This window comes from Hyperoodon ampullatus, assembly GCF_949752795.1.
Source record: "Hyperoodon ampullatus genome assembly, chromosome: 8".
NCBI classification, from domain to species: Eukaryota; Metazoa; Chordata; class Mammalia; order Artiodactyla; family Ziphiidae; genus Hyperoodon; species Hyperoodon ampullatus.
Window position 1 is genome coordinate 914,421 of NC_136921.1, and position 26,578 is coordinate 940,998.

Below are 26,578 nucleotides of genomic sequence, written 5' to 3' on the forward strand. Positions count from 1 at the left end.
TGACGTTCATTTGAATTTTATTTTTGTAGTTTTGTTTGTATGTAATTTGTAATAATTAAGCCTAAGAAGTTTATATGCCTAGTTTAAGGTTTGAACATATTACTGAACGAGATAAAAACGTCAGGCGACCCAGGGGTGCCACGGTTTCCCCCTCTCAGAGGCGTCTGCATGACTCAGGCTGGAAGAACTCTGGGCTGGCCTCTGGGTGGCCAGTGTCTCGCTGGCCTCCGTGCAGGAGGTTCTGTCCTCAGATTTTTAGAGTGCCTCTGCTTTTTTGGGGTACTTTGAAACACCTGTCTGGCGGCCCCATGAGGAGGCGAGGCAGGAGTGAGACCCAGGACCAATCAAGCGCCCCTGCTCCCCCAGGGGCTGGGCAGGTGGGGGGCACAGGGTGGCGGCAAGAGCGAGCCTGGGAGCCGGGGTGGGGCAAGGCCGCCGCGCTCTCACCTGAATGTGAACTTGTCCACACCCTTGTCCACGTCGGTAGACTCGTTCTCCTGGGCCTTGGGGTGGCGGATGGACACGCGGACGCTGCTGACGGTGGCGTGGCGGATCCTATGCAGAGCCCATCGCACCGAGATGGCGTTGGCAGTCACGTTGGTGACCTCAAGGCCCTCGACGGGGCGGGGTCCTGGGGACAATGGGGGCACAGCCATGTGGCACCTCCTCACCCCTGGGTAGGGCGGGGCCAGGACAAGAGACGAGGCTCGGGAAGGGCACTGGGGGGCGGTGGTCAAGGAGAGGTGGCCTCGCGATGCGCCATCCAGCCTGGGCTAGCTGAATGTGTCCCCCAGCCCAGTGCGGAGTCGGGGTGGGTGGACACGCCCCAGGCCCCTGCCTTAGGGGAGCTTCAAAGGGGCTGCTATGGGCACTCCTCTGGGCGGTCTTGGCCCCTTCAGACTGCCAGGGGCGAGGTGGGCCCTTCCTGACCCTCTGGCTGGCTGTTTCGGTGGCACCGACAGTAACTACCTGCACTGTCTGGGTGGTCCAGGGGCCTGACGGGGGAGAAGCCAGGAAGAGTCCTTGGTGACCTCAGGGAAGGGGTCCACTTCCCAGTTCTTGCTCCACCCTCCAGCCTCCAGCCGCCCCTTCCCCAGTCTCTTGACCCCCTGGCCCAGCGCTCACCATCCCACCATTGTGGGTGTGTTCTGGGATTCTCCCCCTCCCCTGTTGACCCCAGGAGCAGACAAGCCAGCTGGGGCCCCAAGCCTCTCTGGACACCCTTACACACAACTTCCATTCAGGGCAGCTCCCCCAGAGGGCCCTCCCTGCGGCCCCACGCTGCCCCTTCTCTTGACCTGCAGCAATGAGGCTCCATCCTCTCCCCCGGGACGCCTGACCGGCTCCCCTCGGCCCCACCCCAGTGTGGGCTGGCTCATCAGCCCCAGGACCTTCTCAGGGGGCCCCCGCCGCACTCCCCCAGCCTCGCTCTCTAACCCCCCTTTCCGTCTCTGTCCCGCATCTGTTTCTCTCCTCTGTGAGAAGGTTCCTTCTCTGCCCTGCCCAGCAGCGCTGGCGCCAGTGTTGGGGATCGGCTGGTCGGCCCCCAGCCGGCTCCGGGGCGTGCGGCCGGTGGGGCCCTCGAGGGGGGCAGGCAGGGTCCGCAGACACTCACGCGTGCGGGCGAGCAGCACCACGGGCCTGCTGATGTCGTTCTTGTTGTTGGCGTTGCGCTTGACTGAGAAGATGGAGATGTTGTAAGCCCTGCCGGCCGCCAGGGCCCGGAGCTGGTGCGAGGAGCGGCCCCGGTCCACGAAGTCCGTGCGGCGGTAGGAGCCGTCGGAAGAGGCGTAGGTGACCGCGTAGCCATCGAGCATCTGCCGGGCGGCTGGGCCTTCGGGTGGGCGCCAGGAGATGGAGACCCCGCTCTCCTCCACTCGCTCCACCTTGAGGGCCGTTGGTGGGAAGAGCTCTTCAGGGTTTCAGTCAAGAACAAGGGAAGGGGGGTGGTCAGCTGTCGGCCGTGGAAGCCCCGGCCCCCAGGCAGGTGTCTGGCCCATTGGCTCTCGGGCCTGGCTACCCCGGGGCACAGGTGGGCCACTGCTGGTGTGAGCCCGCCTTGGGCCCCTGGAGGGCCTCCCATGTGCGCGCACACGTGACTGCGCTGATGCCGCCCGTCGGCCTGTTTGCTCCTCCCGGCTTCCCAGGCAGAGCCTGGGAGAGCAGCCGCCTGGACACTCGGCCCTGGGGGCCGTTCGGCCCTTTGGCCCATCCCATGGGGTGTGTGCAGCCCTGGGGAGGAGGGGAGTCTGCCCCTGACGTCGGCACCCTGGCCGCCTCACCTTTGGCACAGTCCTTGCCCGTGTAGCCCGCTTTACAGGTGCAGCTGTGGGACCCGTTGCTGGCCAGGCAGTAGCCGCGGCCCCCACAGGGGCTGGAGAAACAGGGGTCGCTCACTGCAAGGGGGGAGGCAGCCGTGAGCGCGTGCACGTCGCCAGGCCCCCCTCCAGCTGGGCCTTGGTCCTGGCCCAGGGCTGTTCCCGCACTGATGCACTTGTGGGGTGGAGGTGGGTGGTATCACGGCGGCACTTTGGGGAGGTGGATATGGGGGTGCGGGCACTCTCGGAGGGGGAGGGCAGGGCTTCCCGGGGCCCCGTGGAGAGGCCAGGCAGGGAAGGCCTCTGACTCTGAACTTGGCCATGCTGCCCCGACCCGAGCCAAGGCACTCTGGCAGGGGGTGACCACTCCTGGGGGGCAGTGGGCAGCCGAGAGCAGTGGCCCCTCCCTGGCCTCCCTCTGCACTGGGGCTGGTGTGCAGGTGTGGACCCAAGCTCACAGGCCAGAGCCTGCAGTGCCCTCCGCCGCCCCAGGCCTGTGCAGTGGGGCTCTCTGGCCACAGGCGGTCCGCACTGTGCTTGTCCCCGGGCAGGCTCCTGTGCCCTGTGGTGGCGCTGGAGCCCAGAAGCCCATCCACACTATACTAGGTCTGAGTGGTGCCAGCCAGGCCCAGCTTAGGGGTTGGGGACACTCGAACAGCCCAGGTCAGGCCACACCCCACCCCGGGGATAGGCCTATTTTGGGAGGGGATACACATCAGCAAGTTGGGAGAAGTACTGCCCAGACAGCCCCAGAGACCGGACAGTGCTCCAAAGGGGAAAAATGGTGCTAGGGAGACGGGTGATAGGGTGGGGGCCCCTGCAGGTCTGTGGTCAGGGAAGCCCTCATCCAGGAGGGACATTCCAGCCGGGACCTGGTCCCCGAGGAGCCCCCGCTCAGGCTGATCAGGGAGAGTATCCCGATGGAGGAACCGTGAGTTCCTGGCCCCCGGGGCGGCCCTGAGCTTGGCCAGTGCAGGGACAGCGGGGCCTGTGGCTGGACATGGAGCTGGGGGGGACCTGAGATCACCGGGAAGGATGAGTGCAGGAGGCGGGGGCGGGCAGAGGAAAGGACCCCGGAGGAGGGCAGGGCGGCCGGGCCCCACCTGTCTCACAGTGGTAGCCGAAGAAGCCCTCCGGGCAGACACACAGGTAGGCCCCGCCGCCGTTCTCGCAGCGGCCTCCGTGCTGGCAGGGCCTGGAGTCGCAGGCGTCCACCTCTGGAGAACACCCAGAGAGTCGGCCAGGGCGGCAGGGGGGTGTCTGGGGGAGGGAGGAGAGGACAGCGGGAAGAAGGGAAGGGGAGGCGGGAGGGAGGCCGGGCGGGGACGCGGCTGGGGGCAGTGGGCAAGCCGTCGGGCGGAAGGGGCTGGCGACGGGCCCCTCCCCTCCTCCTCCCCCCTGGGGCGCCTCCCCCAGGGGTCCTGTCCGGCAGGGCCACGGGGACTGCCCCCATCCCCCTGCTCTCTGAGCGGCCCAGGGTCTACGTTCGTTGACAAGAGGTTTTTCCGGGGTGTTGGGGGCCTAGCGAGTGTGGTTGAGGGCCTGGCGCGTGGGGATCCCCCAAGCGCAGCCCCTACCTGTCTCGCAGTGGACTCCAACGAAGCCTGGGGAGCACTGGCAGACAAAGGCCCCCGGGAGGTCCCTGCAGGAGCCTCCGTTTCTGCAGGGCTGCGTCAGGCACTCGTCTGTCTCTGCAGAGACGGGACACCAGACGGCGTGACCCCACGCCCCCGGGGTCTCCTGTGCACCGAGACTTCAGCCTCACCGCTGCCCTCCACTCTGCCCACAGAGCCTGCCCCCAGGCGGCTCCTGCCTTCACTGCCTAGGCTTCGCAGGGGCCCCGACTGGACATCCTGGGCCTGCCCTGCCACGCCGGGGCGGTGTCTCTGTCTTGCGGCTCAGAGGCCCCCATAGGCGTGCGGGGAGCAGGGCTTGCTCAGCGGTGCACCCGGCAGGCCTCCCCTCCCTCCTCTGGCGCGGAGCACTGGGGTGTGACCTGCCCCCCTGCCCCCAGGCCAGAGGCTGCAGGCGGCTAGCTTTTCTCAGCTGAGCTTTCAGTCCCCCCGGGGAGGCAGAAGCGGATATTTATAAACTGCTGTCCTTCTGGACATCAGTGCTGGCAGGGACCTGAGAGAGCAGGCAGTGCCCAACCAGAGACCAGCCCAGGGAGAGGGGCAGCTGGAGCAAGGTGACCACGGCCAGGGGACGCCAGTGCCCCAGGCCCACGGCCGGGGTGCCGGAGCTGCCAGCCTGCAGCGAGGGCCGGGACCTGTCTTACCCAGCTCACAGCGGGCTCCTTCATGCCCTGGGCTGCAGACACACAGGTACCCAGCGACGCGGTCCTGGCAGGAGCCCCCATGCAGGCACGGCTGGGATTGGCACTCGTCAATTTCTGGGAGAGGAGAGCCCGGGTGCCAGGTGCCAGGAGAGGCCCCAAGAACAAAGCAGTGTTGCTGTTGTTAGAGGGGGTGACTCGAAGCCACACTAAGATGGACACAGATCAACTCTGGTGTGAGGGTCTGGACAGAGGTCTCCGACCTCCCCCAGGTGCTGGGAGAGGCCAGAATCTGGGCAGGGCTGCCTCGGAGCAGAGGGACACCTTGGACCTGGGCACTTGGGCCGGGCCGGTGTCTGGGAAGTGCCTGGGGCTGCCCTCAGTGGCGCTCGGGGGACAGGCCCAATGTTGCCAATTCATTAGATAACAATCACGTATGGAACCACTACATTTGCGGATGAGTCCTTCATTTTAAAATACCGCAGGCTTTTTAAAAACTGGGAGTTGTGCCCCTGAATTAAAAGTGTTCAATTTAGAAGAGTTTACTTTTAATGCTTAACATGTAAATAAGTAAATAAATGGTAATGACATAATGACACCTGGGGGCCGGCACCCAACCTGGGAGCTAGAACGTTGGCCGCTCATCTGGTCACGTGCACTTCCTAACTCCCTGTGACCCGAATTTCTGTGCTTATCTCTTCCTTAAATTAGTTTAAAAATTTTTATGAATACCTTAGACAATATATGGTTTTGATTTTGCTATTTATGAACTTTATTAATAGGACATTGTGGTGTACGTACTCTTTTCTCACTCAACATTAATGTCTCCACATTGTTGTGGGTCGCCATTTTTACTGCTGTATAATATTCCTCAGTGTGATTATACCATACTTTATCCTTTCTTGTTTAGTAGGAATTTGGGTTGGATTTAGACTTCTTGCTATTGCAAAAAAAAAAAAAAAAAAAAAAAAAAGCTGTGTCTTTCACATCTCCTGGTGTAGATGTGTGAGTTTTCCCTAGACTTATACCTAGAAGTAGAACTGCTAGGACACAGCTTATATGAATGGTCAACTTGATAGGCAAATTACTAAATTGTCTTCAAAGTGCTTCTATCAATTTACACTTCCTCCAGCAATTCATAAGAAATCCTGTTGCTCTACATTCTCACCAATATTTGGGCTTTTTAGACTTCTGAGGTTTTGCCAACTGAAAGTATCTCAGTGTACTTTTGATTTGCATTTTGCTGATCACTAATGAAAAGAATGTTTCTTTTCATTGGCTTTATGTACCTCCTCTTCCATGAAATGCCTACTCATGTGTTTTACCTATTTTCCTATTGGGTTGATTTTATATATATATATATATATATTATATATATATAATATGTATATTATATGTATAGTATATATATATATAATATATAATATATATATAATCTTCTCCCAGTTTGTAGATTATATTTGATCTTCTTAAGGCCAATGAATTTAAATTCCTAATTTTTAGCTAGTCTAGTTGTCCATTTTTTCCTTTTATAGTTAGTGCTTTCCGTGGCTTAAGGAATCTTTCCCTACCCCAAGGCCAAAAAGATATTTTCTATACAAAATCATATACTTAAAAAAAATCCATTTAAGTCCTTAATCCATCTGGAATTAATTGTTGTGTATGGTGAGAAGTGGGGAAACAATGTAATATTTTCCCGAGTACATAACCATTTTATTCCAGTTGTCATGAAGATTTTCTCATATGCTTTCTTTCAGAAGTTTATAGTTTTATCTTTTACATTTATGTTTATAATTCATTTCACACATATAAAAATTATCATTTTTGATGCTATTGTACATAATATTGTTTCACTTCATTTTCCAAGTCTTCACAGCTAGAATATGAAAATATAGTTGGTTCTGTGTATTGACCTTGTATCCTGTGATCTAGCTGAATTCACTTATTAGTTCTATAGCTTCTTTTGTAGAATCTCTTAGAATTTTCTATGTGCACGATTGTGTCATCTTTACTTCTTCTTGCCCAATAGACATGCCTTTTTTCCCTTTTCTTGTCTGTGGCACCGTCTAGGACCTCCAAGACGTTGGAAGGAACTGGTGAAAGGGACACCTTTGCCTTATTACTGACTATAGCAGGAAGTCTTTTCACCATTAAGTATTTTGTTAGCTGTTGACTTTTTCATGGATGCCCTTTATCAGGTTGAAGAACTTTTTTTCTACTCTTAGTTTATTAAGAGTTTTTAAAATAATAGTTGAATTTTGTCAAATGATTTTTCTGCATCTATTGAGATGATCACATGGTTTCTTCCTTTATCTCCTAATGTGGTGAATTACATTTATTGATTTTCAAATGTTAAACCAACCTGTGCTCTTGAGATGGATCCTTCTTGGTCAGGTTGCATTATCCTTTTGATGTAGTACTGGGTTTGATTTTAGTAATATTTTATTAGGATTTTTGTGCTTTGCTCATGAGGAATATTAGTCTTTAATTTCATTTTTGTAATGTCTCTGGTTTTGGTATAAAGGCAATACTGGTCTCATAAAATGAGTTGAGAAGTGTTCCTTCCTCCTACATTTTCTGAAAGAGCTCCGTATATAGTATTATTCCTTTCTTAAATGTTTGATAGAACTCAGTGAGGCAGTCCGGTCTTGCCATTTTCTTTGCAGGAGAGTTTTAAATTACAACTTAAATTTATTTCCTAGCTATGGGGCTATTCACATTTTCTATTTATTCTTGTGTCAGTTGCGGTTATTTGTGTCTTTCAAGGTAGTATTCATCATTTTCTCTAAGTTGCGAGATATATTGGCCTAAAGTTGCTCACAATATCTCCCTGTCCTTTAAATGCTGGTACGATCTTTACTGATGTCTCCTCTTTCATTCTGATATTGCTAATTTTTCTTTTCTTTGTTTTCCCTGATGAGTCTAGCTAGAGGTTTATTATTTTTATTGACCTTTCCAAGGAATTAGCTTTTGGTTTCATTGGTTTTCTCTGCACATGTCTTTTTTATAATTATATTTTATAATTGTTATTGATAAATAAAAATGCAAAGAATTTTGTTATAATACATGTATCTACTAAACATGTTACATTTCCTCTCACTTTTGGAAATTTTCCTGTAGATTAAAGACAACAATATCAGCTGCAAATACTGACATTTTTACTTCCTCCTTTAGCATTTTCATGACTTTAATTTTTTTCTTACTTTATTGCATGGACTAGTACTGCCAGTGTAATATTGATTAGACTTAGTGATAATGGGCATCCTTGTCTTGTTCTGAATTTTAAGGGGAATGTTTGTCTACTTAGGATAATGTGTATTCTAGGTTTGAGGAGAGGTATAGTAAAACTGCCTCAGAAGCTAATTTCCTTCCTCCTGTTGGTAGCTCAGCATGTCTGCGTCAGTTCAACAGAAGAACAGCTTTTGAATTCCAGATCCTCCCCTGTATGACAAGGACCAGGAACCCATTGTTCCATAGCTCTCCTGATGGTCTGTGTCCTTCTTCTATGAATATGTGGAGTGTAACTGTTGTGCTTCAGATGGTGTGTCCAGCCTACCTATGCCTGGCCTAAGCACACCTCTCTGTGGGGTAATGAACACGTGGGGGCTATGGGGGCTCTGCCATTTCTCTCTTCTAAGTTTTCCTTCCAATAAGTTCTATATTATTTTACATCACATGGTACTAGAAGGGTGTGTGTATCATGTTATTTTTATCTGGATGAGGAAGTACTTTTTCATTCCTTATTTGGTAAGAATTTGTTTCATGAATAGGTATGAATTTTATCAAATGATTATTATGCATTCTTTGAGATTCTTACATGATTTTTCTCCTTCAGTTGCTTACTGTAACAGATTTTTCTAATATCAAACTATTTTTGCAATAACCCAACTTGATAATGGTGTATATAGTCTTTACAGACTGTCAAATTTCTGCATCTGTGTTCATATGTTTATTGTCCCCTAATTTTACTTTCTCCAACTGTCCATAACTAGTGTTGGTTTAAGGTTATCCTGGCCTCACAGAGTGGGTTGGCACATACTCTTTTCTACTCCCTGGAAGAGGCTGTATCACGCTGCAACAATCTGTTTCTTGGCAGTTCGGTGGAATTTACCCATAGCATTGTTTGGGCCTGGTGTTTCCTTATGAGAAAACTTCTTTGCATCCTCAGCCCTCTGATGGGTTAAAAGGTATGATCTTATGGGTTCTCTGGTGTTTCCTTGATGTTACATTGAGACTGATGGTATTTTCGAACTGTCTCCATTCTAACTGAATGGATCACCTCAGTATGTTAAAAATACCATTTTATTATCTCACTCCTGATGTCCGCTGTTGAGAAGCCTGGTGCCGATCTGATTCTTGTTCCTTTGTGGGTTCTTGTTCCTTTTTTCTCTCTGGATGTTTTAAGGATCTTTTTTTCTGTTTTTCTCTGATTTTCTTAACTTTTATTATAATGTGTCTAATGTTTCCCTTTTCTACTGTTTGATGTCCTGCAGGCCCTTTAAGCCTCTGGTCATTCACCAGTAATTCTGGGAATTACTCCACAGTTGCTCCAACATCTCCTCCTCATTCTTGGATTCCTGTCATCTCAACGTCAGGACCTCTACCCTCCTCAGTGCCTATGTTTTCTTTTGATTTCTGAGTGTTTCCCTGCTTCTTTCTCGTACAGCCCTGCACAACCATCTGTCCACTCATTAACTTAAGTCTTCGTCTGTATCCATTTGTAAGCTGTGTCTGTTACTTCAACTATTATAGTTTTTCAATCATCTTATTTCTGCTTTCTTTTAAAAGATTATATATTGATCCATTTTTTATGGCCAGTGCCATGTTTCCTTTTGTATGTTTGTCATGCTTATTTTATATTCTTATTTATCTTCTATACTTCTACCCCCAATAGTATATGTTGTCTGGACTTTACTGTTGTTTCAGAGGTGGCCGTACATGTTCGGTGTCTTGACATCTTGGCTTATGAGCTCACGTTCCCTGGTGGTACCCACGCCTCATCCAATGGCATGTTGAGGAGAAGTGGCACTGGGCCAGGGGTGGCCTCCTGGACAGTCACCACCAGCCCTGGGGGGCTTGGAAGGACGGGAGTGAAGCAAGATGCTTGAGGCCAGGTGGTCTCCACCTGTTTTCTGGAACTCTTCACCCGATAGGGCTGCCCAGGTCCGACTGGGCCTTGCAGGGCACTTGGGAGATAGAAATGTGTTATGTGCCCCTCCCATCTCTGGATGCTGTCACTGTCCCTAAGCTACTTTGTTTAAAGACCTTTCTTTTGGGCTTCCCTGGTGGCGCAGTGGTTGGGAGCCCGCCTGCTGATGCAGGGGATGCGGGTTCGTGCCCCAGTCTGGAGGATCCCGCATGCCACAGGGCGGCTGGGCCCTTGGGCCATGGCCACTGGGCCTGTGCGTCCGGAGCCTGTGCTCTGCGGTGGGAGAGGCCACAGCAGTGAGAGGCCCGCGTACCGCAAAAAAAAAAACCAAAAAAAACCACCTTTCTTTCATGAAAAATGTGTTACCATCACACAGATTTTCTGATGAACAAAGTCTGGGATGCTTTGGCTTAATGCCACATGCCTGCGGTGGTGTCTGCAGCACCCCTGTCTCCAGGGGCATGGGTCGGGGGGCCTCGCCTGCAGGCCGTGCACCCTGGCGCACTGTAGGGACCGGGAGGCAACGCTGTCTAGAGCAACAGCCCTCAGAGGGCTATGGGGGCTCGTGGGGGCCTTGTTCAAATGCAGGGTCTGATTCCACAGGTCTGGGTGGGGCTGGGAGCAGGAGGTGAGTCCTGAACCCTGATCTGCCTCTTCAGGGCTCTGCCTTTGGGCTACCTCTTGGCCTCGGCGGCTTCCTCTGCAGAGTGGGCATGTGGGTGCTGGACTCCGTGCTCTGGGATGCTCTGAGAACAGGGAAGCCCTTAGACAAAGGTACAGAGTGGAGCTGGCACTGGTCATCACCACCATCACCACAGGGTTTTGGCCTCACTTTGCACAGAGGATACCAAAGGGGGGAGGGGCAGACCAGGGTCAGAATGGCAGCCCCTGTGCTCTTCCACTCGGCCCGGCGGGGGAGAGGGCTTGGCCCTGCGCACCCACCCACCCGCCCCAGAGGGCCCCCAGGTCACCGTGGCACTGGGGAGGCTCACTCCAGACGCCCTGTGGCTGGCAGACGCGGATGTGGTTGGAGGTGCTCGGGCTGTAGCCTTGGTCACACGAGTACAGGGCCACCGAGCCCAGCCGGGTGCCGTTGAAGCGCAGGGTGGCGTGTGTCACCTCCTCAGGCGGGCCGCAGTCCACCTCTGCAAGGACATGGCAGCCCCGTCCTGCACCGTGGGGTGCCTGCCGGCCCCGCCTTGGCTCCGCTGGGCGCACGGCCCGGGGCCCTCACTCCCCACACAGCCCATCCCAGGGTGGAAGCGCCGGGCCTTCCAGAATGGGCTTCTCAGAGGTTTCCTCTCCTTCTTTCCCATCCCTCCCCTCGGCCCTCTGCTGGGCCCTGCTCTGCCCTTCAGGGAGCGGAGGAACCCCGGCCCTCTCACCTGCCTGGCACCGGCGTCCTGTGTACCCTGCTTGACAGTGGCAGGAGAAGTCTGTCCCCAGGGCCTCGCAGGTACCCCCATTCATGCACGGGCTCCGGAAGCAGGGGGAGGGGGCTGCAAGGGTGCAGGGGTTCCTTGTCACCCACCACCGAGTCCTCCCCAAAGGCCTCGGGGCTGCAGGGGAGCGTCCCGTCTCACGCCCCAGCTCCGCCTCCCGCACCTCCATGGTCGGGCCATCCCTGCCCACCGGGCCTGTCTTCTTGTCTGCGCCCTGGCCCGCTGGCCTCCGCCCCCCTTACCTATCTCACAGTGTCGTCCCGAGAAGCCTGGGGGACAGTCACACTTGTATTTGCCGATGTAGTGGAAGCAGGTGCCGCCGTTGTGACAGGGGCCAGAGGCGCATGAGTCTGGCTTCCCTGGAAGCAGGAGGCACCCATCGGGCGGGGTCGGGGGTCATGCGTCCACCACCCCTGCCCTTTCCCTGATCCCTCGACATCCCAGAGCTGGGGCCTTGGCGGGGATGCTCCTGACAAGCAGACGCACGGTGGCAGGGTCGGGGGTCCTGGGTCGGGACCTGGCTCCTCCCCACTCTCTACAGGCTGATCCCCACCGGCCGGGGCCGCACCGATCTCGCAGTGCCTCCCGGTGAAGCGGTAGGGGCAGTCGCAGTGGTACTCGCCGCCCGCTTCCTTGCACGTGCCGCCGTTCCTGCAGGGCCCCGAGCTGCACAGGCGTGGCCGGGCTGCGAGGAGGGATAGACAGAGACTGAGAGGCGGGTAAACCAGGGCCAGCTTCCTGGCCCCGCAGAGCCCATGACGCCCCGCTCGATCCTCCTCCGTCCTCAGGCACCGCTGGGCCCCATGCGCCCAGGCCTGCCTCTCGGCGGAGCCCGAGGTCCAGCTGCAGCAGGGGCCGAGCCAGCCACGTGCAGCGCCTCAGCCTCGGGGGCCCTCTGCCCGCCCGCCTGCCCTCTCTCCCCTGCCCCAGGCTCTGCTGGAGAGCCAGGAGAGCTGGCCCCGCAGCGCGGCCAGTGCTGCGCCCGCCTTCCTGCCTGGTGGGGAGCTGGCATCCACGGACCGGGCCGGGAGCCCCGCTGCGGCTCCGTTCTGATTTTCCTGTTTTCTGTACCTTTACTGGGGGCACCTCCTTGGACTTGTGGGGCCCCGGCCGCCCGCCCAGGCTGGAGGAGCCGCACCTTCACAGCCCAGCCAGTTTAGACGCTTGGCCTCCTCGACGCTCGGCGGGGGATGTGAGACAGGAGTAGGGGGCTGCTTCTCCCCCCGCACCCTGTGGGGCCTCCCAGGCTGCCGGCCCAAGTTCCGGCCACCCCACCCCGTGTCCTTCCGTGTCCGCTCTCCAGGATGCCTTTGCCGAGGGTGACGGACCTCAGCGGTACTTGCAGAGGATGAGGCCTACTCTCCGGAAAGCCCTCCTCCTGCTACAGGGGTGGGGGAGGCCGCAGGGGCTCCGTGGCCAGAGTGCCGGGGACCTGCCGTCAGGGCCACCGTGGGAGCGGCAGAGGCTTGCGGGTAAAGGTCCAGGCTTCAGCTCTCTGGACGAGTGAGGGCAGCGGGAAGGCTGCAGGGCTGGACGTGGCCCAGTGCCGAGCCCAGGTGAATGGGCCGGGCCACACGGGGTCAGGGGGCCGGCACCCTGGGCTCTGACCAAGGGGATGCTTGGGTCACTGAAAAGAGTTCTGAGCGTTGCTTCAGACTGCATGGAAGAGACGGCCCTGGGTGGGTGCTGATGAGCACAGTGATGCCTGCTGTGTATTTACAGAAGAGTACTCACGTTCTTAAGTGGCTAAATGTTGTAAAATGTTGACATTCTCCAACTGCACTCAATTTAACAAAGTCCTAGTGAATTTTTAAAAAATCAGTGATTCTAAAATCCACTTGGAAAAACACTGAGCAGGAAAGGAAGCCCGTCGTGAGGAAAGCGCTGTGATGAGCAGGAGGTGGCAGGGGGGCCCCGCCAGCCCCCCGCCCCCTCGAGGGCCGCCGCGCCCCACCTTTCTCGCAGTGCCGGCCATGGAAGCCCCGCGGGCACTCGCACGTGTAGGAGTCATCGTGGGCGTCACAGGAGCCTCCATTGAAGCAGGGGTCCGAGTCGCAGGGGGACGGCAGCGCTATGGGGACAGAGGGCGATCACCCTGAGGTCCTGGCTGGAACCAAGGCCAGGGTCTTGACTCCTCACGCTGGGCTCTAAGGCCCTCCCTGGAATTTCTTGTATTTCTGATTTTTCCAGAGTTCACCCTCACTCTTACGTGAGCTGGGACTGAGCTGTGGTCCACAAGGGTCTTGGTATCGTCACCACCAGCACCACCATCACGTGTGGTCACTCACTACCTAAGACACTGGTCATCCGCGCACTAATAGATATGTGGGGTGAACCTGTTTCTCCGCAGGTGCTCGTCAGGTGCACGTTAATGTTCTAGCACCTAAGCCCGGGGCTCAGGCAGGCGCGGCGTGGCACGTGCGCACGGCCAGGCCGTCCACCCCCAGGTCCCCTCGAGGGCCCCCTCCTGCTGCGCCCACTGCCTTCTCGCCCACCCCCGACCCCGGCTTCTGGGCCAGACCCCAGCCTCGCAGGCTGGCGCCCGCACCCACCCCACTCACAGTGGCTGACGTTGTGGTCGGTGTGGCAGACGCACAGGTAGCTCCCGCCGTACTCCATGCAGTAGCCGCCGTCAGGGCATTGTGTGTTCATGTTGCAGGGCATGGCTGTGACTTCTGCAGGGAAGGGGAAAGCCCGTCTCACGTCCCTGCGTGTCTCCCTGGAGACAGTGTGTCCTTGAGAAGGACCGAGCTGCCCAAGGCCCGGTGACCCTGCCGGGGTGACCAGGTTCGGGCACCCTTGTGGCCTCCCCACCCCACCCCCCGGGGCCTGCCATGCGGGTCCGGGCCCAGGCCCAAGCCACCACGTACACGGTGGTTGTGGGGATTCTCAGGGTCCAGGCAGGAAGGGCACCCCCATCCCAGCCCTGGACACCTACCAAATTCGCAGAGGAGCCCAAAGAAGCCCGGAGGGCACTGGCAGAGGGTGGTGTTAGCCCCCAGGCACCTGCCACCATTGCGGCACTCACAGTTGGGGGTTCCTGCCACGGAGGGAGGGAGGGAGGAGCCTCCAATGTCGGGGTGCCCTCTCCTGACCACCGTCCCGTAAACCCCGCCGTGTAGCCCCTCTCCCCGCTCCCCACAGCCTCTCTCATGGGGGTTTGCGTGCACACCCCATGGGGCCCCGGCAGCCCGGCCCACACGCACTCTCCCTGCAGTCAAGGCCCATGAAGCCTTCGGGGCATTCGCATACGTAGCCCTGGTCCGCATCCACACAGGTGCCCCCGTTCTGGCAGGGGGCCGAGAGGCAGGCGTCGGGCACCGGGTGGCTTCCTGCAAGAAAGACGGAGGTCACCCGAGGCCGCGCAGAGAGCACGACGAGGACGGGGCCTCAGGCAGGGGACGAGGCGTCTCAACCTCTGTCCTCAGTGCCGAGCGCCCAGAAACTGGTCTCTAGCGGCCCCTCAGCCCCCGAGCCCCTTCTCTGGAGCAGAATGAGAAGCCAGAGTGAGGAGGGAGCCCCACGGTGTGCACCAAAGGGCCCAGCTGAGGCCAGAGCCTCCAAACATTTCCCATCAAGCATCTCTGTTAGTTAAATATTTGGGATTTTTTAACTTTAAGGTATCTTTCTGCTGCCGATTTCTAGTTTAATTTTGCTGTGGTCAGAGAACACAGTCCTTTTCAATTTATTGAGCCTTATTTTATGGCCGACAGGATGTTCTGTCATAGTGAAGGCTCCGTGAGCCCTGGAAGGAACGTGGGTGTCCGTGAATGTCAGTCGGGCCGGGTCGGCTGGCAGCGCTGCCCAGCCCCTGCATCCTTGCTGGTCCCCATGCTTGTATGCTCTGAGCCACCGAGACAGGAGTTCTGCTGAAACCCCCGCCTATGACTGGGGATCTGTTTCCCCTTGTAGTTCTGCACCTGTTGCTTTGGGTTTTTCGATTTGTGTTACTAGGTGTTGCATATTTAGAGTTATTATGTCTTTCTGATGAACTGGCCTGTGGTCATTATAAAAGGTCCCTCTTCATTTCTGGCTGCTTTCCTACTCGAAAGTTTAATCTGAATGATATGAATACAGCCACTCCAGCTTCTCCTGATTTGTGTTTGCCTTTTTAGCCTGTTTTTAAATGTTCAATTTCCTCATGTTTTTTCAGAATTTATCTTTGAAATTAATATACAGTTAAATGACTTGTGTTTGAGGGACACGCCTAAGAATTTTATCACATGTATAGATGTGTGTATATGGATACAGGACAGGATACGGGATATTCCATCATCCCAAAGACCTCTTTGTTTTCTCTCTGCAGGGTCACAGACTCCCTCCCTCCTGAACCCCTAGAACTACTGGTCTGTTCATCACTGCAGTTTTGTCCTTTCAAGGATGCCAGAGAAGTGGAACCAAACAACCTGTACTCTTTGGAGACTGGCTTCTTTCACTCAGCGTCATGCCTCCAGGACTGTCTCAGGTGTTATAAGCATCAGTAGTCAGCCCTTTTTATGACCGAGTTGTGTCCCGCGTCGACAGGTACCACAGTTCATGTGTCCATTCACCCTTGGAAGGATGTTTGGGTTCCCGGTTTTTGGTGGCTATAGACATGCTACAGACATTCCTGTACAGAGTTCTGTGTGACATTTGTTTAGGGTTAATACCTAGGAGTGCAATTGCTGGGTCAAATTATAAGTGTATGTTTAACTTTATAAAAAAACTATCAAACTGTTTCAGAGTGGCCAAACCGTTCGGCATTCCCACCAAAAATAGGTGAGAGTTCCCATTGTTCTGTACCCTCACCAGGTCAGCGTCTTTTATTTTCGCAATCATCATAGGCTCGCAGTGGTGTCTCATTGTGGCTTTAATTTGCGTTTCACCAGTGGTTAATGACAACAACAGATTTGTTCATCTGTTTATTTGCCTTCTGTGTATCCTTTTTGGTTAAGTGTCCGAGCCTTTTTATTATTATTTATTTATTTACTTACTTACTTATTTATTTATTTAGGCTGCCCCGGGTCTTAGTTGAGGCATGCAGGATCTTTAGGTTTGGCACGTGGACTTCTTAGTTGCGGTGTGCATGTGGGATCTAGTTCCCCAACCAGGGATCGAACCCGGGCCCTCTGCATTGGGAGTGCCGAGTCCTAACCCCTGCACCACCTGGGAAGTCCCTCTCTCAGTCTTTAGCTTGTCTTTTCATTCTCTTAACCATGTCTTTCACAGAGGAAAAGTTTTCAGTTTTGATGAAGTCCAATTTATCTATTTTTTTTTTGATAGAGCATCTTTTGCGGTCTTGTCTTAGCACTCTTTGCTTAACCATGAGTCACAAAGATTTTTCTACCTAAAAATCTTTAGTTTTCTTCTAAAAACGTTATAGTTTTCTGTTTTCTGTTCAGGTCTATGATTCGTTTTGAGTTAATCTTTGTATAAGATGTGTTTAGGTTGAAGTTCATTTTCTGCATAAGGATGTCTAATTGTTCCAACATCGTTTGTTGAAAAGATCATCCTTTTTCTGCTGAATCTCTTTTATACCTTTTCAAAAAATAATACCCATATTTGTGTGGGTCTGTTTCTGGATCCTCTTTCCTGTTCTGTTGATTGGTGTGTCAATCCCTTTGCCAACACCACACAATCTTGATCACTGTAGCTTTATAATAAGTCTTAATACCAGGTAGTGTGATTCCTTAAAATGTATTCTTCTTTTTCGAAATTGTTTTGGCTATCTTAATTCCTTTGCCTTTCCATATAAATTATAGAATCAGCTTGTGTGCAGCTACCAAAAACCCTGCTGAGATTTTGATTGGAATCATGTTAAATCTACAGGTCAGTCTGGGGAGAGCTGACATATTTGCTATGTTAAGTCTTCTAATCCATGAACATAGTGTCTCTCTATGTACTGAGAGCTTCTTTGATTTCTTTCATCAGCATTTTGTAGTTTTCAGTATTTAAACCCTGAAAATGCTTTATTACATTTATACCTAAGTCTTTCAATAAATGGTATCGTTTTTAATTTTTTTGTATCCATCATTTTATTGTTTAAAAATTAACTGTAAATGTAATACATATGAACAATTGCAAAAAAAATTATAAAAAATTTCAAGCAAAATATAATCAATACTCCCCAGGGAGAATGGGACACTCATTTTCCCACAGCCTTTCCAATTCCAGATACCATCAACTATCAAAATTTTTACCAATCTAATGGGCAAAACCTGAAATTAGATGTTTTATTTACTTTGTAGTTTCTTGATTAGTGAGGCTGAGCTTTTCACTTGTTTGTGGGTGTTTGTTTGTGTGTGTGACTTTCCTGCTTACATTCTTGGCCATTGTTTCCGCTGAGCTGTTTGTCTTTTGCTTATCAGATTACACATGCCCAACTTGAGGGAGCCCAGGAGCTCAGAAAGAACATGATGGGGCTGCCGCCCCAGACCCCCTCCATGCCCTCCCCAGCACATCTCGTCCTCTGGGGCTATGCTTTTGGTCCTCTGGCATGAAATCTGGGCTTAGTGGCCCCACTCTGCTACTTACTTCCTGTGACCGCACTCCTGTCTGGGGTCACGTGGCTGGAGGACAGAGAAAGGGAAAAACAGCAGGAGTTTGCCCACACTTGTGAAGCCGAGAATTCCCCCAGCCGGAGAGGAAGGCTCCCCCCACTGCTGCCTCTGTGGGTCCTGCTTCTCTGTCAGTGCTGATGCTCACTTCTGGTTTCGGGGTTGCTCTGAGACCAGGTGGCGGGGTCGGGGGGACACCAGAGGAAAATAATGAGGACTCGCCCCTGTGCTTCTCCCCACCCCGCTCGCTGCTACGTCAGAGTCCTCAGAGCTACTCCCAGCACTCAGTCCAGGATTGGTCGCTGCACTCAGTGTGAGAGACCCATCCCACTACTTTAAAATGATCTGTGTCTTCCTATTTGCAGCAGGTTTCTTGTAGAAAGTATATGGTTGGGTCTTGCTTTTCAATTCGATTTGACAATCTCTGTCTTTTGTGTTTTTAACGATTTTTACATTTAAATGTAATTGCCAATGTGACTGGATTAAACCCATCACCTTGTTATTGTTTCTTATTTGTCCCACTTATTCTTTGTTCCTTTTTCGTCTTTTTTTTTTTTTCTGGGTGAACAAAACATTTGTTTATGTGAAATCATAAGGTGAGAAAGCATATGTAAAATTTCATAAATGCCACTAAAAATTTATTTAAACTTTAACTACTAGGCTTCATTTATTCTTTTTTTTTTTTTTTCTTTGTGGTACGCGGGCCTCTCACTGTTGTGGCCTCTCCCACTGTGGAGCACAGGCTCTGGACACGCAGGCTCAGCGGCCATGGCTCACGGGCCCAGCCGCTCCACGGCACGTGGGATCATCCCGGACCGGGGCACGAACCCGCGTCCCCTGCATCAGCAGGCGGACTCTCAACCACTGCGCCACCAGGGAAGCCCTTCATTTATTCTTAAAGATATAAAGTTGTGTTTTCATTTTGAGTTAGAAAATTATATTCCTTTTTCTTTTCAATGACTGTAGATTTTTCAAGTTTTCCTACACACTTTTATTTTTATTTATTAACTAGCAGTAGCTAGTAATATAACTCATTTGCTCAGTTAACATTAAATATTTATTTAAGGATTAAATCCTCTGAATTCTGAATTCCTTTCCACTGCTAAAATCTGGTATTTCATAATTGTACCTTTGAATATTTAATGGTAGTTACAGCCAGTGTTCTTTATCTTCCTTTTTCTTCTTTTCATACCTTCTGTATTGAGTATTTTTAGGATTCCATTTCATCTCCATGATTGGTTTATTGGCTATAACTCATTATTATTATTTTTTTATTTGCTGCCCTAGGGTTTACAATGTATACCTTTAACTTATCACAGTCGACCTTCAAACAGCATTATACCACTTCGTATATGTCAGGACCTTACGATATTATACTTCCATTTCTCCCTTTCTATCCCTTATGCCAGAATTTGATAAACAAAGGCTCAAAGGCCAAATCTTGCCTGCCACCCATTTAAAAAAATAAAGTATCATTGGAACATGGCCATGCCCATTCACTTATGCACAGTCTGTGGCTCACTGCTTTTGCCTTACATTAGTAGAGCTGAATAGCTGTGATCACATGACTCATAAAGCCAAAAAAAATATTACTATCTGGCCCTTTATAGAAAAAGCTTGCACAGGCTGCTTTAAGCTATTGGTGTCATACATTTTATTTCTATGTATATTGTAAACCCCAAATATGTTGCTATTTCTTTGTTTTAAAAATATCTTTAAAAAGATTAACAAGTAAGAAGAAAAGTCTTTTATTTTTACCCATATATTTACCATTTCTAGAACTCTTCATTCCTTTGTGTAGATCCAGATATTCATCAGGGACCATTTTTCTTCTGTTGAAAAGACATTTCTTGTAATGCATATATGCTGGTGATGAATTCTCTGTTTTTGTTGTCTGAAAAATCTTTATTTCACCTGAATTTTTGAAAGAGTTTTGCTGGGTATATAGCACTAGGTTGACAGCTTATTTCTTTCATGCTTTAGGGGTGTTGTCCCACTGTCTTCCGACCTGCATTGTCTCTGATGAGGAGGCTGTTGTCATTCTTGTTTCTCTGTGCAGTCTGTCTTTTCTCTCTGGCTACTTTTAAGGTTTTCTCTGTCATTGGTTTTCAGCAGTTTGATCATGATGTGGCTTCATATGGTCTTCTTCATGTTTTTCTTGGATGTCTGGTTTTCATTTTCATCGGACTTAGAAACTGTTTGGCTGTTGTTTCTTCACAGACTTTTCCTGCCCCCCTTCAGCCCCCTCCCTCATTGCCGGCACTCCAAGTACACACCTGCCAGACAGCATGGTGTCTGTGCACGGGCCCCTGAGGAGGTGCTGTCCTTTCATCTTATTCTCTCTGGGCTGCATGCTGAATTGCTTCCATTTCTCTCTTCAAGGTCATCGATCTTTCCTTCTGTGGTGTCTTAATCTGCTGTTAACACCATCCAGTGTATTTTTTTTTTTTTTTTTTTTGTGGTACGCGGGCCTCTCACTGTTGTGGCCTCTCCCATTGCGGAGCACAGGCTCCGGACGCGCAGGCTCAGCAGCCATAGCTCACGGGCCCAGCTGCTCCGCGGCATGTGGGATCTTCCCGGACCGGGGCACGAACCCGTGTCCCCTGCATCGGCAGGCGGACTCTCAACCACTGCACCACCAGGGAAGCCCAAATCCATCCAGTGTATTTTTTAAATTCAGATATTATATTTTTCATCTCTAGAAGCTTCTTTTTTTTTTTATATCTTCTACTTCTCATTATGTCGTTTTCCCTCAACAGTCTTGAACATATGGTGCATGTTCATGATGGACAACTGAACATTTGTACTTGCTGATTCTGTCATCTCTGGCCACTGTTTCTATTGATCTATTTGACTTCTGGCTGTGGCTCATATATTCTCAATCCTTTGTATGCCTAGTAACTTTTGGTTGGGTATTTTGGGGTCTTGGATTCTGTTATTATTCCTTTAAAGAGTGGAGGATTGTATTCTGGCATACAGTGAAATTACTTGGGCTCAGTTTGATCCTTTCAAACTTTCTTTTAAGATTTCTTGGGACAGATCAGATTAGCCATTAGCTTAGCATTTATTTATCCCCAGTACTAAGGTGACACCACTGGGGACTCTACTCAGCACTGGCCCTGCCTATGAAGAGCTCACTCCACTCCAGCTTGTGGGGAGGCGGGTTTGAGTTCCAGGAATTGTCTGACTCACCACTCCCAGGGGTTCTTCCCCAGCCCAGTAGATTTCATCTGACCCACATTCAACGGGTCCCCCTGCAGATCTCCAGAGCCGATCTCGTGCTCTCTCCCCTTACCCCCTTCCCCTCTCAGTTGCTCTGTCCTTGCTGGTATTATCCCCCCAAATTCCAGCCACTGAATTTGAATCTCTGTCTCCTTGACTCAGAGACTCAGAGGAACTGCTGGAGTCTGGATCCGTCCCTGGCCCCGCCCCGGCGTGGCAGCCTGGAAACGGCTCCGAGGCAGCCTTGGGGCAATTGTAGGGCTCACCCCATTTCATTCCCTTCTCTCAGGGATGACAGCCCTCTACTTTCTGTTGTCCAGTGGCTGAAAACAGTTGTTTCATATATTTTGCCTGTTTTCTCATTGTTGACAGTTAAGAGGGAAGTTCCCAGAGCAGTTAATCCTTGTTGGCCATAAGCAGAAGGCTAGATACTCTTTTTTATAATCTCCAACTTTTGGCCAGCTTCCTGCTGTGTGATGTGGCTAATGAGCTTGTACTGGGGTAGACAAGTCAGTTGTTTCTTATTGTTTGCTTTCATTTGCATTATTCTTCGTACAGAACATGGTTTCTTTGCAAACTCTTTTGAAATCACTTATCTGTTTTCTGACATGAGTTTAGTGAAATACACTGATACTTAAATAACAACCTAGGCAATCGTGTGACACATCACGATGATTTCAGTCAACAGGCAAGGTTGTCACCCTCTTGCCCTCTGCACCGTGAAGCTTCACCATCGCCTCAGGACACAGCCCACCCTGCGTGTGGCCATCCAACCAAAGACCAACGGAGGGCACAGCATCCACCTGCGTCTCACTCATGGGTAGAACGTAATTTCCTTCTTAGGTTTTGAGACTCGCAGCAAATCCGATGAGTTTGTGTTGAGTGCCCCCCCCACCGGGGAGACACAAGCACAGCTGTTGTCAGCTGGGGGACCAAAGCCGTGGGAGGTAAGGCGGTGTCAGGTGCTAAAGCCCTGAATTTACTCTGTGGGTCTTTTAACTGACCTACCGAGTCCTAACCAGCATTTCAAACAGTATGCAATAGAACAGAAGCTAGCAGGCTCCATCACTTGTAGGAGAGATCAGCTTTCTTTGCGACGCCCCCGGCTTGTTCCCTAGCGAGGTGGGGGGTCTGGGGGAGGGGGCAGCTGACTGCTGTCACCGGTGGGGGGCTTCGGGCACGTGGCCGTTACCTGTCTCGCAGCGAGGTCCCTCGAAGGGCTCTGAACAAAGGCAGGTGAAATTCCCCACCAGGTCGACACACGACCCTCCGTTCAGGCAGGGGTCAGAGCCGCAGTCGTCCACATCTGGGGGCGGCAGAGGTGGGTGCTCGGCTCTGTGCCAGCCTTTGAGCACCTGGCACCCTGCACCCCTGCTCCCACCCGAGGGCACACTCACCCGTCTCGCAGGCTGCACCCGTGTAGCCGGCTGCGCACACGCACACCGCGGAGACGCCCTCCGCCTGGCACCAGCCGCCGTTCTCACACTCTTTGGCATCGCATGGAGACTGTGCTACAAGCACAAAGTGGTGGAAGGCCATTGGATCCCCAGCTGTGGTGGGCCCAGGGGCTCCTGCTGAGCCCCACTGCTGACATCTCGGGCTGCAGCACGGGTGGATCTGGCCATCTCTGGAGGGCATCGGGCCCTGGGGGACCAGGGCAGTCCCAACCCACGGGCACTGAAAGCTTGTCTGAATGGGGTTTATTTCAGCAGACCTGGTGAGGAGGGAGGGTGTGCCTGTGCCTGGCGGGGGACATGGGGGTGAATGGGACCCAGCTCCCGCCCTCCTGGGCAGTGCCCCTGCTAAGATGACTGTGACAGAGCTGTCATCACAGGACAGGGCTCTGGGGCTGAGAGATTCCTCCCAGCTGGGCGGGGGGGCACAGCCTGTGACGGAGCCCTGAGGGGGCGCAGGAGGGGCCTGAGTGGTCCGGGGCTGAGGGTCCAAGGTGGGCGAGGCGACGCTTCTTGCTGCAAGGACAGTCCTGCAAAGGCCCTCGGCCCCCAGTCAGGTGGGAGTGAGCAGGCGGGAGCCCGCCGTTGTCGGTGCTCTGACCTGCCCCTCACCCAGGATGCTGGCCTCACCTGGTGGCTGCTGGCAGCAGGTGTGGGGGACACTGCCTTCCCCCAGCTATGTCGCCTGTCCTGCTGACAGCTCATTCCAAAAAGGACTCAATACAGGAACCAGACGGGATCCCCAGAGCGGGTGACCCACCCTGGAGTCAGGGTGGGGGGCAGTGGGAGGAAGCAGGCCTGAACCCTGGGAGATGTGGAGGTGCTTTGGTGGCTGACGGCACACGGTGACCCCCGTCTCTGGGACCCTGACTCCACCAGAGAGCAGGGATGGGCACGGGTGGGGGAGGGGAGACTCGGGCCGAGCGGTACCCACGTCCCTGCTGGAGTCTGCCCAGCATCCCTGCTGTCATGGGCTCTGGGGGCCGAGGTGGGTCCTGAGACCAGAGAGCCTCGTGGGGGACTGGGGGCTGGTACCCATGGGTGTTGCCGTGGTGGCCATGAGGAGGCCAAGGCTCACGGCTCCTGGCTCTGGCCCCAAGCCCTTCCAGGGTCCCACCCGGCCCGGACATGTGTACACACACCAGAGTTAAGGGCTTTAAAACATTCCCTGTGGCCATAAGTCTCCATTAGAAATGGTTTTTCTAGATTGAGACATTGGTGCGGTTGTTACTTGTACACACTCGATTTAACTATGTGTTATATGTTTTTCTAAATAACAGTTACACATCAGTAAGCGTATGTAGGGGACAGTGTGTCTGGCTGAGCCGGATGGGGATCAGGCGTCATCGTGCTTTGATTTTAAGGGGCTCCGTTTGTTGGGCTCCCCTAGCGGCTTCCCACAGTGACACGGGGGTGGGAGTGGGGCATCCACCTTCCTTTACCAGGTGGGTGAAGGGCCCAGGGTGAGGGGTCCCCAAAGAGGTGCTGCATGAAGGGCAGGGAGTAGAGGTCTGATCAGAAAGCACTGCTTCCAAAGAGCCGCGCTCAGAAGTGGGGTGGCAGACGCGCGTGTGGCTGCAGTTTGGAAGCAACAAGGGGGTCTTGAGAAAGACCCCAACCCACGTCTAGGCCGTGCGACCCCCGGGATGGAGAGCAACAGCCTGCACTCCTGCCAGGAGCAGCTGGGGTTCAGGGTTTCAGGGGTGCAGGCCTATGGTGAGACGGGTCCGGAACCAGGCCCTGCCCTGTCCCAAGGCCTCACCCTTGGCTGTGTGCTGTGGTCAGTGCTCCTGTCACGCCCACAGGGCGGGGCCTCTCCTCTGGAGTCTGGGCTCCTGCACCCCCTACCCCCGGGCCTCCCTGGGGCCAGGCCCCCTGCGGCACGCTGACCTGATGCCCCCACCAGGCTAGCCACCACTCCCTGGTCGGGCAGGACCATCCCCATGGCCCTGCAGCCCCTGGTTCCTCTCACCTGTCTCACAGGTGGGTCCCCCGAAGCCGGCTGGGCACTGGCAGATGAAGCTGTTGACGCCGTGCGTGCAGGTCCCGCCGTTCTGACACGGGTGGGAAGCACACTCGTTCACATCTGGAAAACGGGGAGGACTCAGTGGAGGCGCCGCTGGGGAGGACCTGCCGTGGCCCGGGGCGGCGCGGCTGCAGAGCCCGCCCACGTGCTCACCATCTCAGAGCCGCTGTGTCTGGCTCCCCCAGCGGCGCCTCCCGGATGCCACCCACACCACGGGGACAGAGGCCCGAGGCCTCGGGCTCTTGGGGCCGTTGGCTGTGCTGCCGGGTTCCTCCAGGTGGGCGGTCCCAGCAGAAACTCACCCAGGTGGCACCTCCTCCCCGTGAAGCCCGAGAGGCAGGAGCAGGTGTAGGAGGGGTTGCCCGTGACGCAGTCGTCGATGCACTTGCCGCCATTGAGGCAGGGGCGCAGAGTCAGGCACACGGAGGCTGCGGACACAGGGAGGGCAGGGCCGTCAGCCTGGCCCCGGGGGCCCCTCTCGGGGGAGGCGCTGCGAGGTCCGCTGCTGCTGGGTCTCTGTTACCTCGAGCACAGGCCGCCCGCAGGGCTCAGCTCATGGGGCCCACCCTCCGCAGAGGCAAGGCCACCGAAACCCGCCGTGAATGAGCACACGTGGGCAGGTGCCGGAGCGTCCCAGGGTTTCAGGCCTCGTGTTACTAGGAGGCCTCGTGTTACTAGGAGGCCTCGTGTTACTAGGAGGCCCCGGGAAGAGCTGGCTGGTGTCCAGGGAGGGAGGGAGAGAGGGGCACTCCCGGAAGGGCTCTCGGGTCCCGGGCACCACCAAGGCTGTGGGTGCCTTTGAGGACCGTCCCTGCCCCCACCGGTCCACTCGCCGAGCCACCCCGGCACTCAGGCCACGTAGTCCGGCTGCCCCGCAGCGGGTGGCGGCTGGCTGCCTGAGCCCGGGTCAGGACCAGCCCTTCTCAGAAGGTGGACCGCCAGGCGTGGGCGCCCTGCCTCTAAGGTGTGAACCCACCCTCCCTCCCTGGTGACTCCAGACGGACGCGCACGGGCTCCATCTCCTGGGCTTGCAGCGTGGGGCAGGGACACGAGGGGGCCGGTCCCCCTGCAACCCCACGGGCCCGTGCCCCTCAGGGCCTCCGTGTGTGAGAGCTTTGAGGGCCCAGCAGGGCCTCCTCCGTCTGCTCCCTGCAGAAGCCTGGGGCGGGAGAGAAGCGCCACCACATGGGAACGGCATCCCCGAGGGACTGACTGGACCCTCCTCTGAGGACCCCAGTCCTCAGGCTCACAGCCGGCAGCCTCTGTGGGGAGCATGGACCTACCCACACCTGCACGCACACCTGCTCACACCAGTCCCCACCTGCGCCCATACTCTACCCCTCAACCATAACCCAAGCCCCTGGCCGCTGGCAAGCGCCAAACCTCTCTGCTGCCCACGCAAAGGTGTGGTGACTGAGTCGTGTCCCCGTGACCTGAACCATCGCGGCTCCGAGCCCGGGCGGGTGTTGCCACTCTGGCGGAGGGGGGCGAAATCAGTAGCCCCCGGGCTCCTGGCCCTGTGGGCCGCCCCCTCGTTCACACTGGTGAGTGGGTGGGCTCAGGCTCCCCGGGCCTCTCTCGCCAGGGCCCATATCCAGTCCTGGGCGCGGTACACACCTGCCCTCCCTGGCCCCCCCACCGGGGTGCGCGCCTGCTCCCCTGGCAGGTCTGGGGGGGCTGCCTTGTGCTGGTCCATCCCTGGGACAGTGTTCAGGAGAATCAGCCCCTCTTGGTGGCCTTGGTCCCCATGGGGGTGGGAGGCGATCTCTGGGGGAGGTCCCAGCACTGGCCTCACTGGCTCCAGGCTTGGCCGGGGGAGTGGTGCGGCTGAGCCCGTCACTTGACACCCTCCCCACTCCGTTTGTAAGCAGGGGTTTCAGGAGGGTCTGTGACCCAGAGCCACACAGCAGGACAGCCGGGAGCACATCCTCTGTGGCCAGTCCCGCTGCTTCCACAGGCCTCGTGCTCGCCCCCGGGGTGGACCCTGCTCCCGTCTGCTCTGTGTTCTGTGCCTGAAGGACCCCGGGCGTCAGGGAGCTCCCTCCTGTCAGGTAGATGTCCAGGTTGTCACACAAGCACGAAGTCCCACCAAGAAGCAAGGCAGCAAAATGGGTGGAAAGAGGGCCTGCCTCCCAGGTGGTCCTGAGGACGCGGGA

General features: G+C 54.2%; 1 protein-coding gene across 1 annotated transcript in view; it reads right to left on the bottom strand.

The window, feature by feature from the left end:
* Nucleotides 1-26,578, bottom strand: part of SNED1 (sushi, nidogen and EGF like domains 1) — a gene marked incomplete at both ends in the record, with an annotated part of 86,789 nt that overhangs the window by 22,567 nt on the left and 37,644 nt on the right. The window contains 18 exons of the mRNA XM_079709709.1: nt 448-631; nt 1,616-1,912; nt 2,283-2,396; nt 3,422-3,535; nt 3,896-4,009; nt 4,597-4,710; nt 10,714-10,887; nt 11,128-11,241; nt 11,427-11,543; nt 11,753-11,869; nt 13,139-13,255; nt 13,746-13,859; nt 14,123-14,224; nt 14,391-14,516; nt 22,135-22,248; nt 22,340-22,453; nt 24,369-24,482; nt 24,725-24,850. Of these exons, the coding sequence (XP_079565835.1) occupies nt 448-631; nt 1,616-1,912; nt 2,283-2,396; nt 3,422-3,535; nt 3,896-4,009; nt 4,597-4,710; nt 10,714-10,887; nt 11,128-11,241; nt 11,427-11,543; nt 11,753-11,869; nt 13,139-13,255; nt 13,746-13,859; nt 14,123-14,224; nt 14,391-14,516; nt 22,135-22,248; nt 22,340-22,453; nt 24,369-24,482; nt 24,725-24,850 (2,386 nt within the window). The remainder of the gene's footprint in view (nt 1-447; nt 632-1,615; nt 1,913-2,282; nt 2,397-3,421; nt 3,536-3,895; nt 4,010-4,596; nt 4,711-10,713; nt 10,888-11,127; nt 11,242-11,426; nt 11,544-11,752; nt 11,870-13,138; nt 13,256-13,745; nt 13,860-14,122; nt 14,225-14,390; nt 14,517-22,134; nt 22,249-22,339; nt 22,454-24,368; nt 24,483-24,724; nt 24,851-26,578) is intronic.